Raw genomic sequence first — 21,713 nt, forward strand, 5'->3', positions numbered from 1 at the left:
TTTTTCGTATGACATTAATAAGACACCTCTTGTGAAATCCACTGTACTGGGTCTGACTTCTGATATGGAAAACTGCAGTGGTCATTTAACTGGGAATTCAGGACCTCATGTAACATCTACCATGTTTTTTAGTTATATCCAAATAACATGAATTTCAAATATATTTTTTAATATGATAAACGTGTTTAACAGCTCTTTCACACAATTTCCACTAGAGCTTAAATCCAGCTTGTGCTCACAAACAACTGAACTCCATAATCGATTCCTTTTGAACGAGTCACTGTGAAGAGTCGACTCAGAGTTGAAGGGGTGAATTTTGTCCCGGTTGATCCAGCGATTTTAACGGGTGCCTCGTTACAACAACACGGAGCGCTTTGTGTGTTAGTCTGTACTGCAGGATCAGTCAAGATGCAGATCATCTGCTATTAGAAACCGGTGTTTATAACGATCCGTTTATCAGCACGCGCCCATCAGGAGAATCTAAAGCGTTAATGTAGCCGGTGATGAAGCAGCGGATAATGACGCAGCGTCCGGAGCTCACAGCACGAGCAGGACGCTGAATACCGCGGGGGGTAACTGGATTCATCCTCACAGGGTAAGAGCAGGGGATAAAACACGTCGGTGTGAGTGTCACCATGACCGTTAATAACGGGTTTCAGACAAAAGGCGCACACGCTGGGACGTTGGGCGGTAATGATGCACGGTACAGGAGCTCTTGGTTTAGTTCAGACGTTAACAACAGTTTTAGCTGTTTTTATTTATTTATTATTATCATTTACACGTGTTTGGATTAAACGACATTCTGCTTGTGATCAGACAGACGAATCGCACCGTGTCACTTCTGTCAGATGAACCGTTAGACAGCCGCAATAACGGTGCTGGAATATTATGAGGCCTGTTTACGGCTTTGTCACGTCGACATTAACGTCTCCGTGCTACTTCTTTGTATTAATACATGCGCTCACTGCGGTTTTTAACGTGTTTCTGTGTTCGTCTGTGTGCGATTTTACGCTATACGTTTATTTAAGGATGTATATTTGTCATGACCGTGACATTACTGGGTTAGATCAGTTTCCAGGAATATTCCGTGGGCCGCGTTTCAAATGTCTCCGTCCTCCCTACGGTAGGGCACTAGGACGAACAGAAATATCATCGTAAACACGGGGCCTTGTGTGGTGGCTCTGTCCCAAACCACAAACGAATGTTGTTTAAAATATGATATATAAAGAAATCAGCGTCTTCGGGTTACACAAACGCTCGGTGTGGCGCACTATGTAGTGATCGTCGTTTGGGACTTGGCCTGCAGCTCTGATTATAGACAGGAAGACATTTTGGGATTTGGGAACGTACTCCAGTTATGTAACAGACACAAATGACAACAATACTCACTACTAGTCAGTAGTAATTCTGATGTGTAAGACTGCCTCAGTGAGCTGGAGGGTAATGGAAAAGGGAAAGTAATCTTGTTATACTGCACTTGATGATCACACACACACACACACACACACACACACACACACACACACACACACACACAGAGTCATACACACAGTCACTGTCATACACAAAAGCACACAGCTTGCTGTATGGGATGGAGCCACAGTGTTATGAGGTTTATGTACTGTACATCAGGAGTGTTGAAGTCACTTTAGCTCATGAGTCACATTACACTCATTCAGTCAGTTTACAAACAGCACATTCAGGTAGACTGTATATTAATTCTGTATAGTTTCTGACCCTGAAATGAGTGACCTACTCATACCGTGTGTAACCTTCACAGAACATTGTATTAACTTTGTTCATGTTTACTGGTTTAAACGGAACAAACTCTGTCACATTTACTGTAGTTAGAGGACATGGGCTCCAACCGCTCCATCAGTGTGTGGGTGTGTGTTTGTGTGTTGGTTAGCCATGCTCTCAGAGATACACTTCCTTTTGCTCAGAGAATCTGCATATAAGTGAAGAGAGTTTATTCAGAGAAAAGTCCAGTAAGCAACACTACTGCCTGACCCACAGTGGTGTAGTGGTTAGAGGCTCAGTCTCTGGTGCCTGGAGTAATCTGTAATCCAAACCTTAAGTTAGATCTTTTGTTTACAGCAGAATTTTATCTTGCTATCAAAGAATTACATTGTCATAGCTCAGTTTATGGCTCTGATTTTTTTGCTCGATATCGCCTCCAGGTGGACAATTGGAAACTTGCTCTTTTTCAAATTACGTTAAATTAGGTTTCTTTTTAATTCAGATCTGGAGTGATGAGAACCTTTATTGTGCTTGTATGCTTGTACACCCCTGTTGTAAATGTGTGTGTGTGTGTGTGTGTGTGTGTGTGTGTGTGTGTGTGTGTGTGTGTGTGTGTGGCAGTTTGATACAAATTTCCCATGTGATGTTAGAACTACATCTCTGCTTTCTCAGAGGATTCTCATGCTGCTGTTCTAGTAACTATTGTAGTAAGTACTGGAGGCTTCATCCTGTAAACATGCCACATTAAAGAATACTACTGTCTACTGCTTCTCTTACGTTCGCCTTTTCCTGTTAGGGGTCGCCACAGCGAATCATGTTTTCACCTACTGTAACTCTATCCTCTGCATCCTCTACTCTTGCAACAATTAACCTCATATCCTCTTTCAACACATCCATATATCTATGGCCTTTCTCCTGACCACTTATCTGGCAGCTTCATCTCCAACATCCTTCTACCAATATAACTACTCTCCCTCCTCTGCACTCTACACAAACCATCTCAATCTAGCCTCTCTGACCTGTCCCCAAAACAGCCAACCTGACCTGTCTCTCTGATGTGCTTGTTCCGTCCTACCTCAACATCCTCAGCTCTGCTACCTCCATCCATGCCTCATGTCTTTTCCTCACTGCTACAGTCTCTAACCCATATAGCATAGCTTGTCTCACTACTTTCTTGTATACTTTTCCTTTGAATCTTGCTGATACTCTTCTGTCACACAACACTCCTAAAACCTTTCTCCACCCTCTCCAACCCACCTGCACTCGCTTCATCACCTCTTTTCCACACTCAGCCCCCTGCAACCTCACTGTTCTACTTCCCTCCCGCTCGTTCAAACATTCTGTTTTACTATGACTGACTTTCCTAAGCAGACTTTACCCTTTCCAGGTGTTCGTCGAGAGCTCTCACTATAAATCACAATGTCATCGCAAACATCCATTGTCCATGGAGATTCCTGTCTGACTTAACCTGTCCATCGCCATAGCAAACAAGAAAGGACTTAAAGCCGATCCTTTATGTAGCCCCACATCCACCTTGAACTCCTCTGTCTGACCTACAGCACATCTTACTGCTGTCATAATCCTCCCATACATATCCTAAACTACTCTGACATACTTCTCTGCCACTCTGATACAGTACCAGAGCTCCTCTCTCAGCACCCCGTCGTATGCTTTCTCTAATTCCACATAGACGCAGTGCAGCTCCCTCTAACCTTCGCTGTGCTTCTCAATTAACATTCTCAGAGCAAAAATTATATCAGTAGTGCTCTTTCCTTCCATGAAGCCATACTGCTGCTCACAAATATTCACTTCCAATCACCTCGCAAACACCAATGTCTCTTAGATTGCCTCATCTACATAGAATCTAGTCTAACTGCATACTCCTACCTCCACTCTTATATGTAACTCTCTGTTCCTCTCTCTTTTTGGAAATAAATATTAGCTACAACCTTTCCATTCGCTTAGCAAGCTTCACCACCATCTTTCCTACTAGGTTCCTTTCCTAAACACCAAACCTGCCCATCACCTCCTTGAGACTTGTCTCTCTCACCAACATGCCCATTGACGTCTGCTCCTATCTCCAATTTGGGAATACTCTCTATTACTTCTCTTCTATCTCACAGCTTACTTGTGGAGCATAACCACTGATGACATTCAACACCCTCTGATCACCCATCGCCATTCATCCTCAAATTGATTACCCCTTCTGACACTCTTTTCACCTCTTCAACATTCCTCACTTATCCTTCAGGATTACTCCTACCCTATTTCTCTCCATGTAAATGTATGTAAATGTAAATATCCACACTATAATAAAACAGTTGTATCCCCCTCCAATACTAGATACTTTGATTCTGCACACACAACATATCTACCAATGTTGAGTCTCTATTCTCAGACCTATACTCCTACCTTTCCTCTTCTCTCTCTCTGTTTATAAACCCTTCTCCCTCCTCTCCTTCCTCAACCAACAGTAGTCCAATTTCCCTGTAGGTCAACAGTGCTGGTTATTGTTAATTTGGCATTTTTACGCCGGATGCTCTTTCTGATCAACGCTCTCTATTTCTATCTCACATATCTGCCCTGCTTGGGACCTGTGACATGGCTTGCAACCCCTGTGGCTAGTAGACTGTCTACTACTAAAATCTGCCACTTTGAGCAGTCACTACACCTGATGTACATCTTTCACCTGTAATTACAAATAGGCACCACATCACTAACCATAAACTCTCTTGGCTTTGAACAGCCAGCTTGTCCTGGGACCTAGTGTGGGTCTGTGTGAACTGCCTCTAAAGGTGTGTGCATCTGGTGTCCCAGAAACAACTGGGATGGGGACTCCTTTGTCATTGGATATGTGTTTCAGTATGACTGCAAGAATGTTTCAGACCATCTCTGAAGCATAGATGAGCCCCTAGAGGTCTTCAGTGTTTTAGCGTGTGGACGAACCTTCAGCCTTCCCACTGGGAACTGATAGATATGGAGCTCGGCAGTATGGTTGACCTTCAAATAGTTGTAAACTCCTGCTCAACAAATTGTGGTCTATTATCATCATTACCGAGGACATAATGCTCTCAGTAATGACTGAAGAGGTTCTACTGAACTTTGAGTACAGTACATATGTGTACACTATCATCGTTACAATTTCTGTCCCTGTTCCAACAGTCATCTTTATTATGATTTGTCTTTCCACATGGCCTGAATTTGTTTGTACCCCTGCTCTTTGACAAAGACAGCACATGTACTGACCCTCTGAGGTGGTAAGCTTAATGAGCTGCTCATCTCATTTTGTTTAGATTTACAGCATTGGGCAGACTTGGGCCTTGCCCTACAGTGGCAGATTGTTGGTCCTGAATTCAAACTCACAACCTTGGAATCAGCAGTCCAAGGCCTTAACCACAGAGCTACTGTAGCACTGTCACCATAGAGACCAGCAATTCCGCCACTCTTTTACACATTATATAGTCCTGGTCAATTCTGAACAACCTCATTATTCAATCCACACATGCATCTATAGTATATCACTCAAACTCACAGTGTTAAGCAAAGTCCTTAGCTCTGTCTTTGTTTTATGTAGCACCAGGGTCCTGGAGAAGCATTGTCTCATTTCACTGTGTACTGCAACAGCTATATATGGTTGAAATGACAATAAAAGCTTCTTGACTGCTTGACTTGCGTACCAGGTATACCGGGTACACCAGTGGAAACGAAAGCACTCAGCGATGATCAGGGACTTCAGACTTAAGTGTTGCTTCAGCGTATATCTGATGTCGAAACTTTTGTTTCAGTGACATTAGAGAACAATATGGAGTAATCAAAATGTACTGGGGACATATCAATTTCTTACCTCAACTGAACACTGGACACTAACACCACAATGCAGTTGCTTTCTGGTTTGCGATTGGTCAGAAGGTGTTCATTAATTATTTATAACAACAGCTCTGGCAGTAGTGCAGCTACAAAGCACAGGTTTTTATTAATGCACTCTTCTGATAGATTATCATTTCTACAGTAACAGCTCATCCATAGGGACTCGACCTGCACACAATCCATCATTCCACAACATGTGCACCTGTGGAGACCTGTGGGTGCAGATTATTTTGGAGAAACTGTAGGAGTGTAGTGTGATTTAGTTACAGTGATACATAGGCCTCTGTATTCCCACAAAGATTACAGGTGTGTTTGTGTTCCCAGTACAGTGTAGTTATGGGATATATCATGTTCATGCAGTAGTAGTGAACAATCATAATGCAGCCTAAAGCTCCTCAGTGTGTGTGTGTGTGTGTGTGTGTGTGTGTGTGTGTGTGTGTGTGTGTGTGTGTGTGTGTGTGTGTGTGTGTGTATTGTTTTGCTGTAGCATGTCAGTAATGAACTATGTACCACATTACTCTAGGCTGCACAGTGCTAATGCGAGTTTAAAGTCCACTCTGTTTTCCATCTGACTTCACTGACATGGGGATTCTACTTCTACTAAACACCAAGGCTGTGTTCCAAATCACTACCTGTTCACTATTCCCTACCCTGGGCAGTGAGTAGTGGTTAGTTAGAGCACACTAATCTAGGGAACTAGATAGAATCTGAGTGATTTTGACCATAGCTGTGTCCTTATTATTAGTTTAACATGCACATGTCCAAAACTGCATAGTCTTCAATATACTTTATACTCCACAACCTTCACATATAGAATGCTTCACCATCATGAATCACAAACCTCACACACTACTTATTGTTGTCTATGGGGCTTGTTGGTGTATGGTGTGTTCCTTTGGGTCCTTACTGTATGTGTGTGTAAGAGTAAAGGAGGGTGTGTACTGCTGGCTGTGTAAGATAAAGAGAGTCGAGTGTGTTTCTAAGAGAGAGAGAGATTGGTGCATGTTGTCATGCTGAAGTCCTTCTGTGGCTGAAACATCAGAACAAAGTCAAGAGTTGAGACAGAAATCCCCTACACATCACCGACTGCTGAGTAACAACATCAGTGTAATATTTAAAGCCGGTTTGAGTTCAGATTTATTTTTAGGTTATTACCGTAAATCTCTAATATCTCGTCTGAATTCTACAGACAATTCTACAGTGAACTCATGCTCTCTTTATGAAACAAGGATACAGGAAGCTCATCAGCAATCAGCAGTTTCTTACCACGCTGTCTGCCTTTTTGCCCAAAAAGACATGCTCCCTCATCACCACTACTGTATTTATAGCCTTAGCTGAGTTCAGCATCGCCCAATGCCTTCTTCCTTCGTGTGGCTTTTATAGGAGCACTGCATCAGTGCTCTCACTCTGAGATTTCATTTAGAATCTTAACTGAGTTCTGCAACCATACACAGTGTCAGGCTGAAAATAGTACAGTATAAACCAGACTAAAGTCACGTCTCTTAAATTATGTTCATGTACAAACTCAAAGTAATTACTGTAAAAACAGGGATAGGGAAAATAAATTTGTATCAGCTCTTCACTATGCAGCCTTTGACATTATTACATTTTTTAAAATGTATAACACAAATAATCTCTGTACTGGATTTTACTCTAAGGTCTGACAACCAAACACAATGTTACTAAATATTAAGCGAGTGAATAATGCATGAGAAAAGAAAATAAACGTACTTTCTTTCTTTATTTCACCTTCTAGATGTTTTCTTTCTGTCGAGATGACCTCTTCAGCTTTTTCTATCACACTCCTCACTCCCAGCGACCTCGAGTCGGGATCGGGCGTGTAAATTAAACTTTTCTCCAGCATCTTCAAGCCTTGATCTTTTCCCCCCCTCATCCCACTTTCCAGAGACAATGGACAGTCCTCCGAAGCTGGCCGGAGAGACGCTGATTGTTCATCACATACCTCTAATGCACTGCCAGGTTTCTGGTTCACACCAGCGCTGCGGAAGCCCACTGAGGAAAAGCAACAACCCGTTCAGCTGCCCAGAAAACCTCGGCTTGATCCGCACCACTTCGCTTCCCGAGCGAGACGTCCTCCAGCGTGAGGCGCTGGTGTACAGCAGCCTGATCCAGACCTCCAGCTCCAGCGATGCTTTTGAAGACGAAGGGATGATAAGAGGAGAGAAAAAAGGAGTGAGGGGTGGCAGCATGGCCAGTGATACTTCCTCTTTCACATCCAGCAATTCCGAGGATGCATTTCCTAAAGTCCTGTCAAAGCAGGTGCACAACAGGCCAAGCTCACTCAGACACAATCCCTTCCTTCTGAATGCGGGGGGAGTTGATTATGAAGATGATGAAGATGACGATGACGATGATGGAAACAATCTGAATGGATATTTGGAGGATTCTTCCTTTCACCTACATGGAAACTCAAACACAGCCTTAGACGACAGAGTGGACTTAGCCTCGTTCCATCTGCATGAGCTGGGCTACAATTCTGGACCGTTCCACCTGCATGAATCTTTAGAGAAGCCCTGGAGTTCTGACCAGAAGGGGGCTTCTGGTCGCCATTTTTCTGCCCGTCTTGAGAGTCTTGATCTTTTGGGATTCGACATTCAGCATCGTCATGGCAGCAGCGGGTCAACCTTGTCGATGGACTGTGGAGAGCAAGAATGGGATGACGATGATGATGATCATTCCATGCAAGGCAGACGGGGCAGTTCGGAATGTTGTGGATGCTCCAGGACTTATCCCGAATCGTTTGCAGATTTTGCTCACGGTTACTGCAGTGATTCATCCTGCAACAGCTCTGACGGCGTCCTGGTCAATTTCAGTACCATCTACAAGACAAACAACATCGTCCCTGACAAGCCAATTAACCTCAACAACTCTGCCGATCAGTCCTGCACCTCTTCTGTATCTGAGCCAGTCTGTATGGGCGGGGCTGAATATGGGAGCGGGGGTGGAGCTTTTTACTTGGACTTGCACAGATCTCCAACAGAAGCTCCTCAGGAAGCCCCTGGCATCCTATCTTCCTCTTCTTGCCTATGTTCTTCCCAGCCACAGGATGGCACAGTGGAGCTTGATGCTAACTGCAATTCCTATCACAATCATGAAGGTCTGTTACCCTCAGAGACCTCGGCCAGTGACCTCACGTCCTGTATGCAGAGCCAGGCACGGCTGGTTGTTGCAACACAGAACTACTACAAGCTGGTAACCTGTGATGTTTCATCACATTCCTCTCCAAGTCCTGCAGGATCTTCGGTCACAAGCTGCTCTGATGAACACAGCAAAGGAAGTCCCACCCAGCCCACTGAGTACTTCCTGTTTAGGCACACTAAAGAGCAAGAAGAGGAGGAAGAGCAAGCAGAAAATGCACAGGTCAGCACACAAAAGGTAAGGTAGTTTCTGTCTAACAACCCGCTCTAGAAATATTAGTAATACTGAGCAATTTGATTATATATATAATCTTATATTACTTTTATATGATGTAAACTGATAAACTGCACATCAGTATATTTTCTTTTTTCTCTGCCAGCCATGTGAGAAGCAGACAGAGCCACCCATGTGTGACACTGACTCCATGCATTCAAATGTAATTGAGGGACAATTGTATGTCAACATCTCACCACCTGTGGGCGGAGCTATAGTCGGGGCCCGCCTTCGTTCCCGTAGCTATGACCGGAACCTGGACAAGACCCCACAGCCTCGTCTTGGCTCTCTGGAGCGCATGCTAAGCTGTCCTGTGCGTCTCAGTGAGGGTTCCACCCCTGGACCGACCCCCCCACCACGTGTTACGTCCTTTGCTGAGATTGCAAGGAACAAAAAGAAGAATGGCGGATCTCCTTCTCAGAAGAGCAGTGCCGAAACCTCTTCTGTTCACTCACACTCGTCTGGAGAGTTCTCCCCTATTCTTGAAGATCTGTCCTCACTGATCAGCTCCACGCACTGGAGCACACCACCCAGAGTCTCTCCAGGGGGAGCAGGAAGAGAGACGAGGACCAAAGCAGAAGGTAAGGGAGCAGGATTTAATGTCATATGTATTGTTTTACATAGTAAATGGTTCTAGGTATAATGGGGTAGAGACAAAAGCATTATTCAGGGGCTAATATGGCAGGAAGCATGAAGTGGTGGGGCCAAGTGGATGACGTTTAAATGGTAGGATGTTGCACTGAGTAAGCATTCTGTACAATGTCATAAAATTTATTAAAATCTCAAATTTAAAACAGAACCCTAAATTGTAATATTATACTTACACACATGATTACTTTTGAGACTTTTAGAGACTGCAGCTGGGTTCACACTCTCGGTCCGGCACTGCCTCTGGTGGCCCTGAGTGTGTACTGCAGTGTGAGAGGAGAACACTGATATCTGACACCATGTAGAGCAAACAGATTGCCCAACTGCAAATTGACCTTACACACATACACACACAGGGTGTCCTAGTCAGAGAGCACACACACTGTCCGAGACAAGCCGCAGGAGTATTTCCGGGTTTTTCCTACTGAGTTCTGTCTTTCTGTGCTGACTCTAGACACAGTGACACAGCATATGCATGGTACTGTATGTGTGTGTTATTGCCTGTGACGCTCAGCCGTATCTCTGCTGTGTCATTCATTTTCACTGTAGTTTTTGCTCTGAGATGAAACTGAAGGTAAGATGAATATTTTGAATAATGATCTAAAATAACAATAACATATAAATGATATAAATATAACTGTTACTGCGATTTCACAGTGTGAATAGAGATACAGTGTATATTTCCTTTACATTCAATTCTTTCAATTCTTTCATTCAATTCTTTCTGTAACGGTTTATTTATTTCATTACTTATCAGTGAGATGACAGATGGACAGAAAAGTGCTGATAGTGAGTGAGATACTGATATACTGAAATACTGATATAATAATGACTGTGTGGAGGTCTGTCGTTGAAGATTGACAGATGTATACAGCATTTATAGTGTTGTGCTGCTGTTCACATGTTCACCTGTGTAACTGTAGTGATCAGCATTCACATTGTTTAAGACCTTCCTTTCTTTGCTTTCATTACTTTTAAGGTTTCACTTTTGTGTTTGTAAATGCAGCGAGCTTTTGTGTTTGATCATAATAACCATGTGTCTGATTTTTTTTATATACATGTTTAAATTGGAAATGGGAGATTTGATACGATATTGGAATCGCGATACAATAACATCATGATAGACTTTCTTATATAATTATTGAATTAATAGTTTTTAATTAAATGCTTTTCTAACGGCTTTTTGCTGCTGCACAAAGTCTTTACCAGTTGTTTCATTTTTCTTAAAATACTTTTTAATCATGTTGAACAGAAATCTCTGAACCTTTACTACCATTGTTGACACTTTATTAACAGAAACGTGGTAAAAATAGATTTGATTACATTTTCACTTATTCAGTTTAATTTATTTGCATCCCACTTTTAACAACGGACATTGTCTCAAAGCAGCTTTACAGAAGTATAAAAATAGAATAATACGTTTAAAGTTAAAATTTAAGTTACTATTTATCTGTAACATTTATTTATCTCAATTATTAAGACTGTGACCAAACTGTCCCACAGGTTCAGTTTGGCCGCAGTGTTTCCTCTGAGGGTCACAAATCACAATATCTCAGTGGCACTAAACTCGATTACCACTTACTTTTTCATTCGGTTCTCGACTCGTTTCATGTGTGAGACTTTTCCATCTGGACGTCACTCCAGATCACACTACAGCTCCTGGGCAAAGGGATAAGACCACACTGAAACCTTGAGGTTGAATTTAATCTGCTACTGCAGTAAACATGTTGCATCACGTACTGCTGCCACTCCAGGCATGTTCTGAATATAAACAGATGAAGAACACTGCACTGCTGACCACATGCAGTGTTGAGCTCAACGCCTTGTCTTCATTAAACCACTTTCTCTTTCAGCTTATGAAGGTCACATTATAAATACTGACACTAACAGACTTCATGGAAAAATTCTCAGGAATATCTTTCAAAGGCAGAAGAACCTTTAGGGCATGTGATCGGTTGAATTTTTTTTCTTTCTTTAATTTTCAGCACATTTCTTTCGTTAGATTGAGACAAACTTTTGAATCTCTTTTTCTGTATATCTCTGTCTTTAAGGTGGATTGTCCATTTCTGCTGACTCCTCCCCAACAGTAGTGCGCTACAGTAAAGATCAGCGTCCCACCACGTTACCCATCCAGCCTTTCACCCTGCAGCAGCAGTTTGGGAAACCTCAGGCAAAGCCTGTTCTGCCTCTGCTGGACGAGTACATCAATCACATGCAGGCACGTCTCGGCTCCGCCCCTTCCGAGAGGGAGGAGGAGGACTCTGATGATGATGGTCAGCGTCCCCGGCCATCTCCTTTGGGTAGTTATTCGCCGCCCCGTTCCCTCTCCTGCCCTGCCCCTCTTTCTCACACCCCTCCAGGGGTCACTCAAGCCACCAAGCCGGCCCCACTACCACCGACTCCTCCCCCTGCCACCAGGGGGCATTGTTTCCACAGAGCTAACCGGAGTACATTACCCACGCTGCCCAGCTCCGGCCTTAGTCCGATGGCACAGCTGGAACCAGGGAGGCAGGAAGAGGAAGTGAAAGTACCTCCTGTGTGTATGACACCAAGACCGCACAATGGTATGTTACCATAGTAACACAGTGTGATAAAAGTCTGAAGAGTGTAAATGTTAGAGAGATGTAGAAAACCTCACATCACACAGCTGCAGTTTCACTGCTACACTTTTACTTTCTTTAGACTGTTACTTACAGTTTCTGTTCATCTCTTCTTCTTCTGATCCTCCATTTCCACTTTTTTTTACACAATGTTTTAAACATTTCTTTCCATGTCCCACCCCACGACTTTTTCATCCATACATGCTTTCCTTTCTCAACTTCCTTGTTATCCCATCCATCTTCATTTACTTCTGCATCATCTCTCCATCCCATTCTCTCTTATTTCTTGCCCTCACTATTTCATCCTGACCCTGTTCTATCCATCCCTTCCTCTCCTTACATTCCTCTTATCACTTCTGTTTTCCTTACTTCATCCTTCCATTCTTATTCTATCCTTCCCATATTTCTTACTTTATTCATCCATCACCTTCTTTGCATCCATCTATTCTGTTCTTCTTTCTCTCTTCTTCTTTCCACTCTGTAGCACATCACCTCTCCCCACAGGCTCTGAAATGGAGAGAATACAGGCGTAAGAACCCTCTGGGTGTAGAGAAGAGAGATGCATATTGTTCCTCTCCCTCTTCCTCGTCTCTGTCTGCTTCTGCTGCTTTGACTGCCAGGAGACGCACAGTGAGACGCAACGTCTTCGATTTCCCTCCATCTAATCATGCGCTGAACTTCAGCAGACTCAACGGTGCTGAAACTTATCTCATGAGCATTAGGGGTCATCTAAAGGGATTACCTAAAGGGGTCATCTCAGGACCTTTTTCACTTTCCTCAAAGAGACCATTAATAGCTCGTAAAGGAGGTATAAAATCTTTATAATGTAGGGACAGAAAAGCACACTGTTCTACTGTAGAAATAGTACCTCAGATAAAGCAAACTAATTGTGTGCAGAATGACCAGGGAGTGGTGTTAATTCTTCATGTTTCGCTTGTGTGTGTGTACAGGTCAGTCATTAAGGTGTTACAGTGACCTGCTGCCAGATTATTTCTCTCAGACGGAGCGCCCCCCAGAGGAGTTCTGCCTCTCGCCTGATGCCTCCACTGAAGAGTCCATCTCCATCGACCTGCATCAGAAAAGAGGTGTGTGAGCGTGTGTGAGCGCGTGTGTGAGCGCGTGTGTGAGCGTGTGTGTGAGCGTGTGTGTGAGCGCGTGTGTGAGCGCGTGTGTGAGCGCGTGTGTGAGCGCGTGTGTGAGCGCGTGTGTGAGCGCGTGTGTGAGCGCGTGTGTGAGCGCGTGTGTGAGCGCGTGTGTGAGCGCGTGTGTGAGCGCGTGTGTGTGAGTCTGTGTGTGTGAGATACTTCACCTAGCTGTAAATATTCAATCACAGCCCATAGACATGGCCAGGAAAATATTTTCTTGAGAAATTTTGCTCAAATCACATTCAGATAAACAGAAGATTTCATTCTAACTCTCGCTGATGGTTTAATTATGCTGTCCTGCATCCTTCTCACCAGGGAGCTGTAGCAGTTGTACATGGATGCACTTACTCTCTGTAACCTGCACAGAGGTCTTATCACATGAGACTCAAAGAAATGGCTTTATACTTGTCCATAAAACAATTCTGTCCAAACAACTCTGGACATGATTAATTATTGATTATAGTGTTTGTGCATCTGTCTCCGTGTATTGCACACATTCTGATGGGATTAAAACCTGTGCATATGTGCAGTGTAGTTCTACAATAAAGGTTTATTTCTCTTTGTCCCTCTCTCTGTCTTAGGTCTGGTGAAGGCCATAAACACAGCAGTGGATCTGATAGTGGCTCATTTCGGCACCAGTCGGGATGCAGGAGTAAAGGTTGTTGTTCTTTTTATCAGTAGAGGTAGTAGAACTAATAGTGAGAGTAAAGAGGTCTCTCTTAGTGTTTTCTCTCTTAAACTCTGATAACGTTTGTGTCACTTACATTATTTAAACATCCCACCATCAAGCTATGTATATTGGTCATATCTGGATTCACATTGACCAAGAGAGTCGTGAATCCGGTGTTGGTTCTGTGTCTCTTTATTATGCAACATCCTTGGATCTGGCTCATGAAGAGATAATAATATATGGAAGAAGTTAATGAAAATGAGATATTACATTGTAAAGTAACAGATCCAAATGACTGGCTTGATTAATTCCTCTGACCTGTACTGTGGCAGATATGGACAGATGTTTCTTCAGCTCCTAATGTAATCAGGTCTCACTTTCTCTTTTACACACAAAAATGAAAGAAAAGGTCGAACTGTGGTGAGCGTAGTATGAAGCCAAGCATGAAACATGCACTACAAACAATGGATGTTCACTATAGTACAGTATGTGAGCTCTATAGTACATAATGTAAACAAACAGGATTTCGGGGTGTAGCACAAGTAAGACAAACAGAATTAACTGGGATCAAAGTCAGATCATTCATGTAAAACTCTGTGTTCAGGCAAAGTTGGGCAACAGCTCAGTGAGTCCCAACGTGGCTCACCTGATCCTGAAGTACCTCTGTCCTGCTGTGTGTGACGTGCTACAAGATGGCCTGCGAGCATACACACTCGACATCATCATCGGTCAGCGGCGTAATCAACCGTGGAGCGTAGTGGAAGCCTCGACACAGCTCGGTGAGAAACACAGGGTTAATGAAGAGACTTGATGTTGTTAATAGTGGATTTGTTATCATGAACACATGAGGCTCAGTGGTAAAGTTCACCTCTCTCTCAGGTCCCTCAACACGTGTACTACACAGCCTGTTCCTCAAAGTCAGTCAGTATTCAGAGCTGACCAATCACAGCATGAGACTTAACGCCTTCATCATAGGACTCTTAAAGTAAGAAACCTGTCTTTTTCTAAATCTTTTATTCATCAAGGTCTGTCTTACATATCAATCATTGCGCAACAGTTTGATCCCAACATCTTGTGCCAGATTATAAAGCTCATAATGTTGAAAGTGTTCATCTTGGTTTATATTGTAAGAGGAGAGAAAGCAGGGTTCAGTGTCCGTGGATTTGACTTAATAAATAATGTTAATAGAAAAGGTTAAGCTTACCTTTATTAATTTTTCAGCTTGCAGTCTCTGGAGTTCTGGTTTAATCATATATACACACATGAAGGTAGGACAAGATCTCTCTCTCTCTCTCACACACACACCCACACACAAACCCAAAGACACACACATACGCACACACACACGCTCACATACACGCTTTGTTTGTACTGTATAATATGAATTGTAAAATATTCTGTTTTTTATCAGACATCATAGCGGCCCACTACCACCCATGGGGTTTCCTTCCCCTTTCTCAAGGGGCATGTCAGCCAATGTTTGAGGAGTTGATGCTCCTACTTCAGCCTTTGTCACTCCTGCCTTTTGACCTCGACCTTCTGTTTGAACCTCATCAGCTGCAAAAAGGCCAAGAGCACATGAGGCACAAAGAACAGCTCTGTTCCACCCGACAGGGCCTCGACCAATCAGCTCGCTCCACATTCCAGCTCATGAGGGGCCCCACAGCTCCTTTACTGATAAAAGAGGAGGCAGGGTCTAATCCAAAAGGGATGGAGCTTCACAGAGGAAGGTTTATGTTGAGACGTGAGGGAACCTGGCCTCGGATGGATGGGGCGGAATCTAAAAAGCAAGTGCAGAGGGTGCGGAGGAGTGACCGGGCAGGCAGTGAATCCGAGAGTGAAGGGATGGTTTTGCACTCAGCTAGGATGAATGGAGTGGGCAAGGAGGATGAAGAGAGGGAGAGGAGGAGGGAGCGAGAAAGAGAGAAAGATGGAGAAAAAGACAGGGTAAGGAGCAAGCAGGCAGGCTGGTGGTTCCAGCTCATGCAGAGTTCCCAGGTCTACATCGAGAACTCTGCTGAGGGATCCAAGTTCGTCAAGTGGGAGAGGCGCAAGAAAGGAAGTGGGGCTGATGGGCGGAGACAAATGAACCCACCCCCAAGAGTGGGCGTGGTTGAAGGAGCAGAGGCCCATCATGTGACAAATGAAAACCCAGAAACCACAGTGTGCAGCGACACGTGTCGTAATGCCAGCACCGGAACCTTCCCTCAGTCAAAACCATCCAAATTGATTAAAGGGAAGTTATCTTGGATGGGAAGTCCACCAGAGTCTGTGCTGAGTGAGCTGAAGAGGACAAACGAGACACAGCCTGAGGGGGCAGAAGCTGAAATGCAAACAGCGCAAAATCTACGCTGGGGGCGACTGTTTGGAGCCGGTAACATCAGTAAAACAGAGAAAACAGAACCCAAATCATCCAAGAACCCGAAAAGCAGGTGAGAAAGAAGAGGAAGGAGTTGCTAATGTCTACAAATGCGTCGTCATAAAAATAGAATTAAATTAAACATAAATCCTTCTTGTTGATTTTCACCCTCAGGTTGCCGTCAGGTTGGCTGAGTCTGGACCGGGCTGTGTTGGACTTAGTGGTGCAATCTGTTGGGAAAAGGGCGGAGCCTCAGTCACTAAACACACACAGTGATGACACACAACACAGTCAGGCACAGCAGGACCAAACACAAGAGCTCAGCATACAGACAACAGCTGCACGGTAATCCACCTCTCTCTCTCTCTCTCTCTCTCTCTCTCTCTCTCTCTCTCTCTCTCACACACACACACACACACACCCAAACAACATATAAATTACATATGTAATAAAATACATAACCTCTCTCTCTCTCTCTCTCTCTCTGTCAGTGAGGTGAGGGCATTGTGTCACCACATCGCCACGGAAACAGGTCACCTGAGCTTCCATAAGGGCGACGTGCTGCAGGTCCTCAGCAGAGCGGACTCTGATTGGTTGCTGTGTGCCCTTGGCGACGAAACTGGCCTGGTGCCCATTATCTATGTTACTTTAAACGATGTGGAGGTTGAAGATCCTCGAGGGCCACAGTGAACACACACACACACACACACACACACACACACAAAAATACACACAGTCTGGGATGTGCACCTTGTGCATTTGGGATGTGCATTTGATTCTGTGCTTGAGGAGTAAATCTGATAAAGGGACAGTTTAAACAAACATAGCTAACGCTAATATTAATCTTAAACAAATATGGGTATCATCATATTTATTGCCTGCTGTAAGATAACATTTGCCATGCAAGAGTAACACAAACAGAAAAAAGCCAAATCAGTGTGTGTCATGCAACTTAAAAAAAAAAAAAAACCAAGAAGATCATTCTAGGCGCTAATGCTACCCTTTGTTATTAGCTATATTAGCATTGTCAAGACACATGCAGACTTGTTGCTGAAACTAGTAGCCCTCCCTCTCTCTCTCTCTCTCTCTCTCTCTCTCTCTCTCTCTCTCTCTCTCTCTCTCTCTCTGAGAGCTTTAAAATGGTGTTTCTGTGTGATTTTTTAATGCACATTTAAGACATGATTAGCGTTTAGAAAATTTTGCAACTGAACAAACTTGCAAAAAACTCGACCTTGACATCACAGCCCGGTCTCATAAACATGTCTAACAGCGACAGTGTTGCTCTCTATGCCTGTAGGACTGTTTGTTTTTATAGAAACATGTACCATTTTGTGTCAATTTATGGTCTGACATCATGTCCGTGACCCATCCAGAAGCAGTGCAGCTGTCATAAGAGGTTATAACTAGGGCCAGAGCGATATGATTATTAGGATGAAATGTGGCTGATATACTGTAATCTGTTTCTGAAAGTTAAACAAGCAGCAGACATGACAACTTGCTGAATAGAACAGAGTAGTGTCTTTTACAATTCATATTTATAAACCTTTCTCCTGCGAGTGATCAGCATCCTCTGAGGACCAACAGCCTGTTTGTTGACTGCTCAAAACAAAAGTCCAGTTACTGTAGATTCCTTCAGCTAAATCCTAAAAAACTAAAGCAAAATTTTATAAATCAAAAGGATTTGCTAGAAACCAGAAGAAATGATGTTTAATGTCTGTTTCAGTCCTCAGTTCAGTCTGCTGATACACACGGATTAAGGAGATGCTGCTTTATCCCTGTGTCCCGACAGCCTTAACGACTTCCTGCTCTGGTGCTAGTTAGAACAATCACATTTATTCAACCTAAAGCTTAGCGCGCAGCCATTTAGTGTCATGTCACTGAGTGTTGGTGTAGTGACCAAATGATGGCGGCCCTGTTTGACGAGCAGATCCTTCATGATGTCATCTTTTTAAAAAAAATGTTTTGTGTTGATCTGTCACGGTTCTTTAGGTGACCTTTAGCTCCAGCAGTGATGTCTCTCGGAGTTACAGTCGCTTATTTATTGCATTATTACATTTAATGCTTCATTTTATACAGCGATAGCAGCTAACTATCAAGCCACTAAGCTGTTTATGTTTACTTCAGCAACAGCCTCATAGGAATGCTAGCTTTAGCAATTAAACACATTGTTGTTTGTTTTTTGTTTTTTTAAAAAGAAAGTTTAAACTGGTTTCCTGTAATGTGGCATTGATGTGAGCAGTACAGTGAAGTGTGTGGGTGATTTTAGAGACATCAGGGTGGAACAGGAAACACTGCACCACCTGTATTACTGAATACACATTAAGATAAACACAAACACTTTTTCCTTTACACTAAGTATCAACTTACTGCTGTTCTAACCAATCAGAAGCCTTTCAGCAGGACTGAGTTACAGACACTCGAGTTACAGTACACGACTTCATTCGCTCCACCAACAGACTGCTTCATCTGCTGGAGGAGGGAAAGGAGAAAGCTGGCACTAGTATTAGTCTTGGCATTAACATTAACTGCTTAACCAACACTATGGGTTTGTTTATTTTGAGTCATTATTTATGATGCATTTTAGCCAGACATGTGGCGATATTCAGCTGCAGGAGATCACACACATTCAGGACCAGAGATGAATCGGTCGTAATAAGAGCGCCAGGGTCGATCCGAAGAGGAGTATCACTCTGAGTCCTATAATTCTTTTTACTGGACAACAGGAGCTGTGTTCATAAGAGCAGTGTTCACACTCTGTACAGAATTGAATCAGATCTGTTGTTTTTAAATACTGAACAAAGTTACATAACGGCACGTCTATTCTTTTCCAGGGATTTATAATGTCTTTGGACATTTTCCAAGAATGACAGACTTACTAATAGGCAAGTGAAAGAAAATCATAGTACATCTAATGGAGTTTAACACAGAAATGTATTTATTATTAACTTGTACTGTTGTTCTCTCTGTAATGCATCACTGTAACTTCACTAGACCTAAACATGATGAAGGAACAGGGAACTCTGAGATGAAGGGACATTCTAACTGTGTTAAACAGGAAGTGTCAATCAATTAGCTATTGTATTGAGTATTTATGAAGTGGTTTAGGAAGAGTTTAGGGGAAAAGGCAGGTTTTGGTGTGTGTTATGCATGTGGCAGGAATCTGAGGTGTACAGTAGGATGGGGCCGTAAACATATCACATCACCGTGCTACGGTCCAGGATATGAATCACAGTGCAACAGACAAACTGATCACTACTGAAAAAAGAAGAATAAAATGCCATTTTATTATTTTAAAGCTTTAACATTACATTAGCTAAAACAATAGAATCTCCTCAGACTTTGTATCCTAATCACAGATTAGACTGATATTGTGAAAATGTAAAATCACAACATGACCACTGCTTTACATCCTCTGTTCACTGTAGATTTTTATTTAATTCTAAACTTGTCCTTTAAAAGGGATTTACTGCTGTAGCTTTGGGAAATGTGCCATTATTCTAACAGTCTGCCTTTTTATTTAGTGTTATATTGCACATTCATTTATTTATTTCTTCACTTGCCTGAAAGTGAACCTGAGTCGTAAGAGAATAATGTTATTACTGAAAATTATATTGATTTGTTTTTACAGATTACAACAACATCTTTGGTTGACCATGTCACGTTATAAATTGAGTTGTTTTTTTGGTGTTTTTTTTTTTTATATCATTTTATATTATTTTCTAATACAGAAAATGCATTTTATTCATGTATTTATTCAGTCACACCTGTAAATATGTGACATTTTGGGAAGAATATGCTAATGTTCTTTGAAATTGTTATTAACAAAAGTTACTTGATGTAATTAACATGTAATAACACGTCTATTTCAATAGGCTGTACAGAATATCACTGTCATATGGGCCGTTAGAGTAAGGAGTTTAGTTTTGCTCTGCATTATGTTTGTCACTTTCAATCTTCTCTGTCACTTAAACACACTCAGAGAGGGAGAGAGAGAGGGAGAGAGAGAGGGAGAGAGAGAGGGAGAGAGAGAGAGAGAGAGAGAGAGGTTGAAACTAGACTAGTGCCTTTTTTTATCACAGTAAATGTATTTGTAGGGACAGACACAAGCCTTGTGATGGTACCAAAGCAGTAAAATATAAAATCACAGTAAATCAACCTTGAAAAAAGATGTAAATTGAATACATTTTCTGCATTGTTTTGCTAAACTACTTAAAGTGACCAGGCCCAGGTCTGAAGAGTTTTGAGTCACTAAACCCAGAGTGTTTTTTTTATCTAAAGCAACCTGGTCCTGCTATTAGTGTGCATTTACTGTTTGAAACAAAAACATATACTAACTCTACAAAGATCCCAATGCTACATATACCCATAGAAAACAAATTCCAGACAAAAAGCCATAAAAATGAGGATAAAACCTGACAATCCTGATGATGTCAGCTTGAGTCAACAGCATAACCATCATTAGGTTCTACTGTCTCTGTGATTTATCAATCTGATTCAAACCTGTCTAATGTTAGAGAGCTGAGGGCCGACCCTGAGCAGCCAGCTAAAGATCTAGAGCCCAAACACAAAGAATTGTACCATTACAATGGATTGGACAAATAGCTAAAGATACATTCAGATAGAATTTAGGAAGTTTCTCTGTAGTTCAGCTCAGGAGATATAAATAATCCTGGTGAAAGAACAAGAATGTAAACGCAAGTGTTTTTGTAGCTCAGCAGATCTGGGTTTGTGAGTGAGGTTTATTTCTCTCTCTGTTTGGCTTGTTCTCTCTCTCAGCGCTGTTCCTCACATGGGGTTAACCTGCTAGCAAGCTGTACAATGAGGAAAGCACATTTAACATTATTCACGTTGTTGATGACTGTAAAGTGAAATTCTCAAAAATAATAAAGAGCTGTTTTTTTTAAGTGTTGATTGGTTAGACAACCAGTACCTTATAAAGGCCTGATGTAAGGAACGGGGCTCCCCCTTTCCCCTCATCCTCCTGTATGATGTGTATGACCTCACCAACCCTGTATGAAGATCAATAACAAAGTGCTCATGTGACCCACCTTCATGTGGCTCCTGTATTTTCTCCGTTTGTTTTTTCCTTGTTTTCTCACAGTAGTTCAACTCTGATCAGTAATCAGCTCCAGTTCAGGAGAATGTCTCATCAACATGTTAGACTAAAATAAGAAATTGTGTCATCAGCTCTGACAGTAGAGCAGTTGCTAATGACAGGTTTATATCAATGTGATTGTACTAATATATTGTTT

At 42.5% G+C, this 21,713-nt stretch overlaps 1 protein-coding gene across 4 annotated transcripts; it reads left to right on the forward strand.

Moving 5' to 3' along the window:
* Nucleotides 1-281: 281 nt before the first annotated feature.
* rusc2 (RUN and SH3 domain containing 2) lies at nt 282-21,512 on the forward strand. Of its 4 annotated transcripts, none has more exons than XM_047818903.1 (13): nt 282-703; nt 7,364-9,003; nt 9,146-9,620; nt 11,739-12,251; nt 12,772-13,095; nt 13,238-13,372; nt 14,014-14,090; nt 14,707-14,881; nt 14,982-15,087; nt 15,324-15,370; nt 15,514-16,534; nt 16,636-16,806; nt 16,953-21,512. In XM_047818903.1, exons 2-13 carry the CDS (start codon nt 7,519-7,521, stop codon nt 17,149-17,151), a joined length of 4,728 nt encoding a protein of 1,575 aa, XP_047674859.1. In that variant the 5' UTR covers nt 282-703; nt 7,364-7,518; the 3' UTR covers nt 17,152-21,512. The 4 variants fall into 4 exon arrangements, with proteins under 4 accessions (XP_047674859.1, XP_047674858.1, XP_027023991.2 ...); XM_047818902.1 differs by having other exon boundaries at nt 282-595; XM_027168190.2 differs by having other exon boundaries at nt 282-595; nt 12,772-12,981.
* The last annotated feature ends 201 nt before the right edge of the window (nt 21,513-21,713 follow it).

This window comes from Tachysurus fulvidraco, chromosome 9, assembly GCF_022655615.1.
Source record: "Tachysurus fulvidraco isolate hzauxx_2018 chromosome 9, HZAU_PFXX_2.0, whole genome shotgun sequence".
Lineage (NCBI taxonomy): Eukaryota > Metazoa > Chordata > Actinopteri > Siluriformes > Bagridae > Tachysurus > Tachysurus fulvidraco.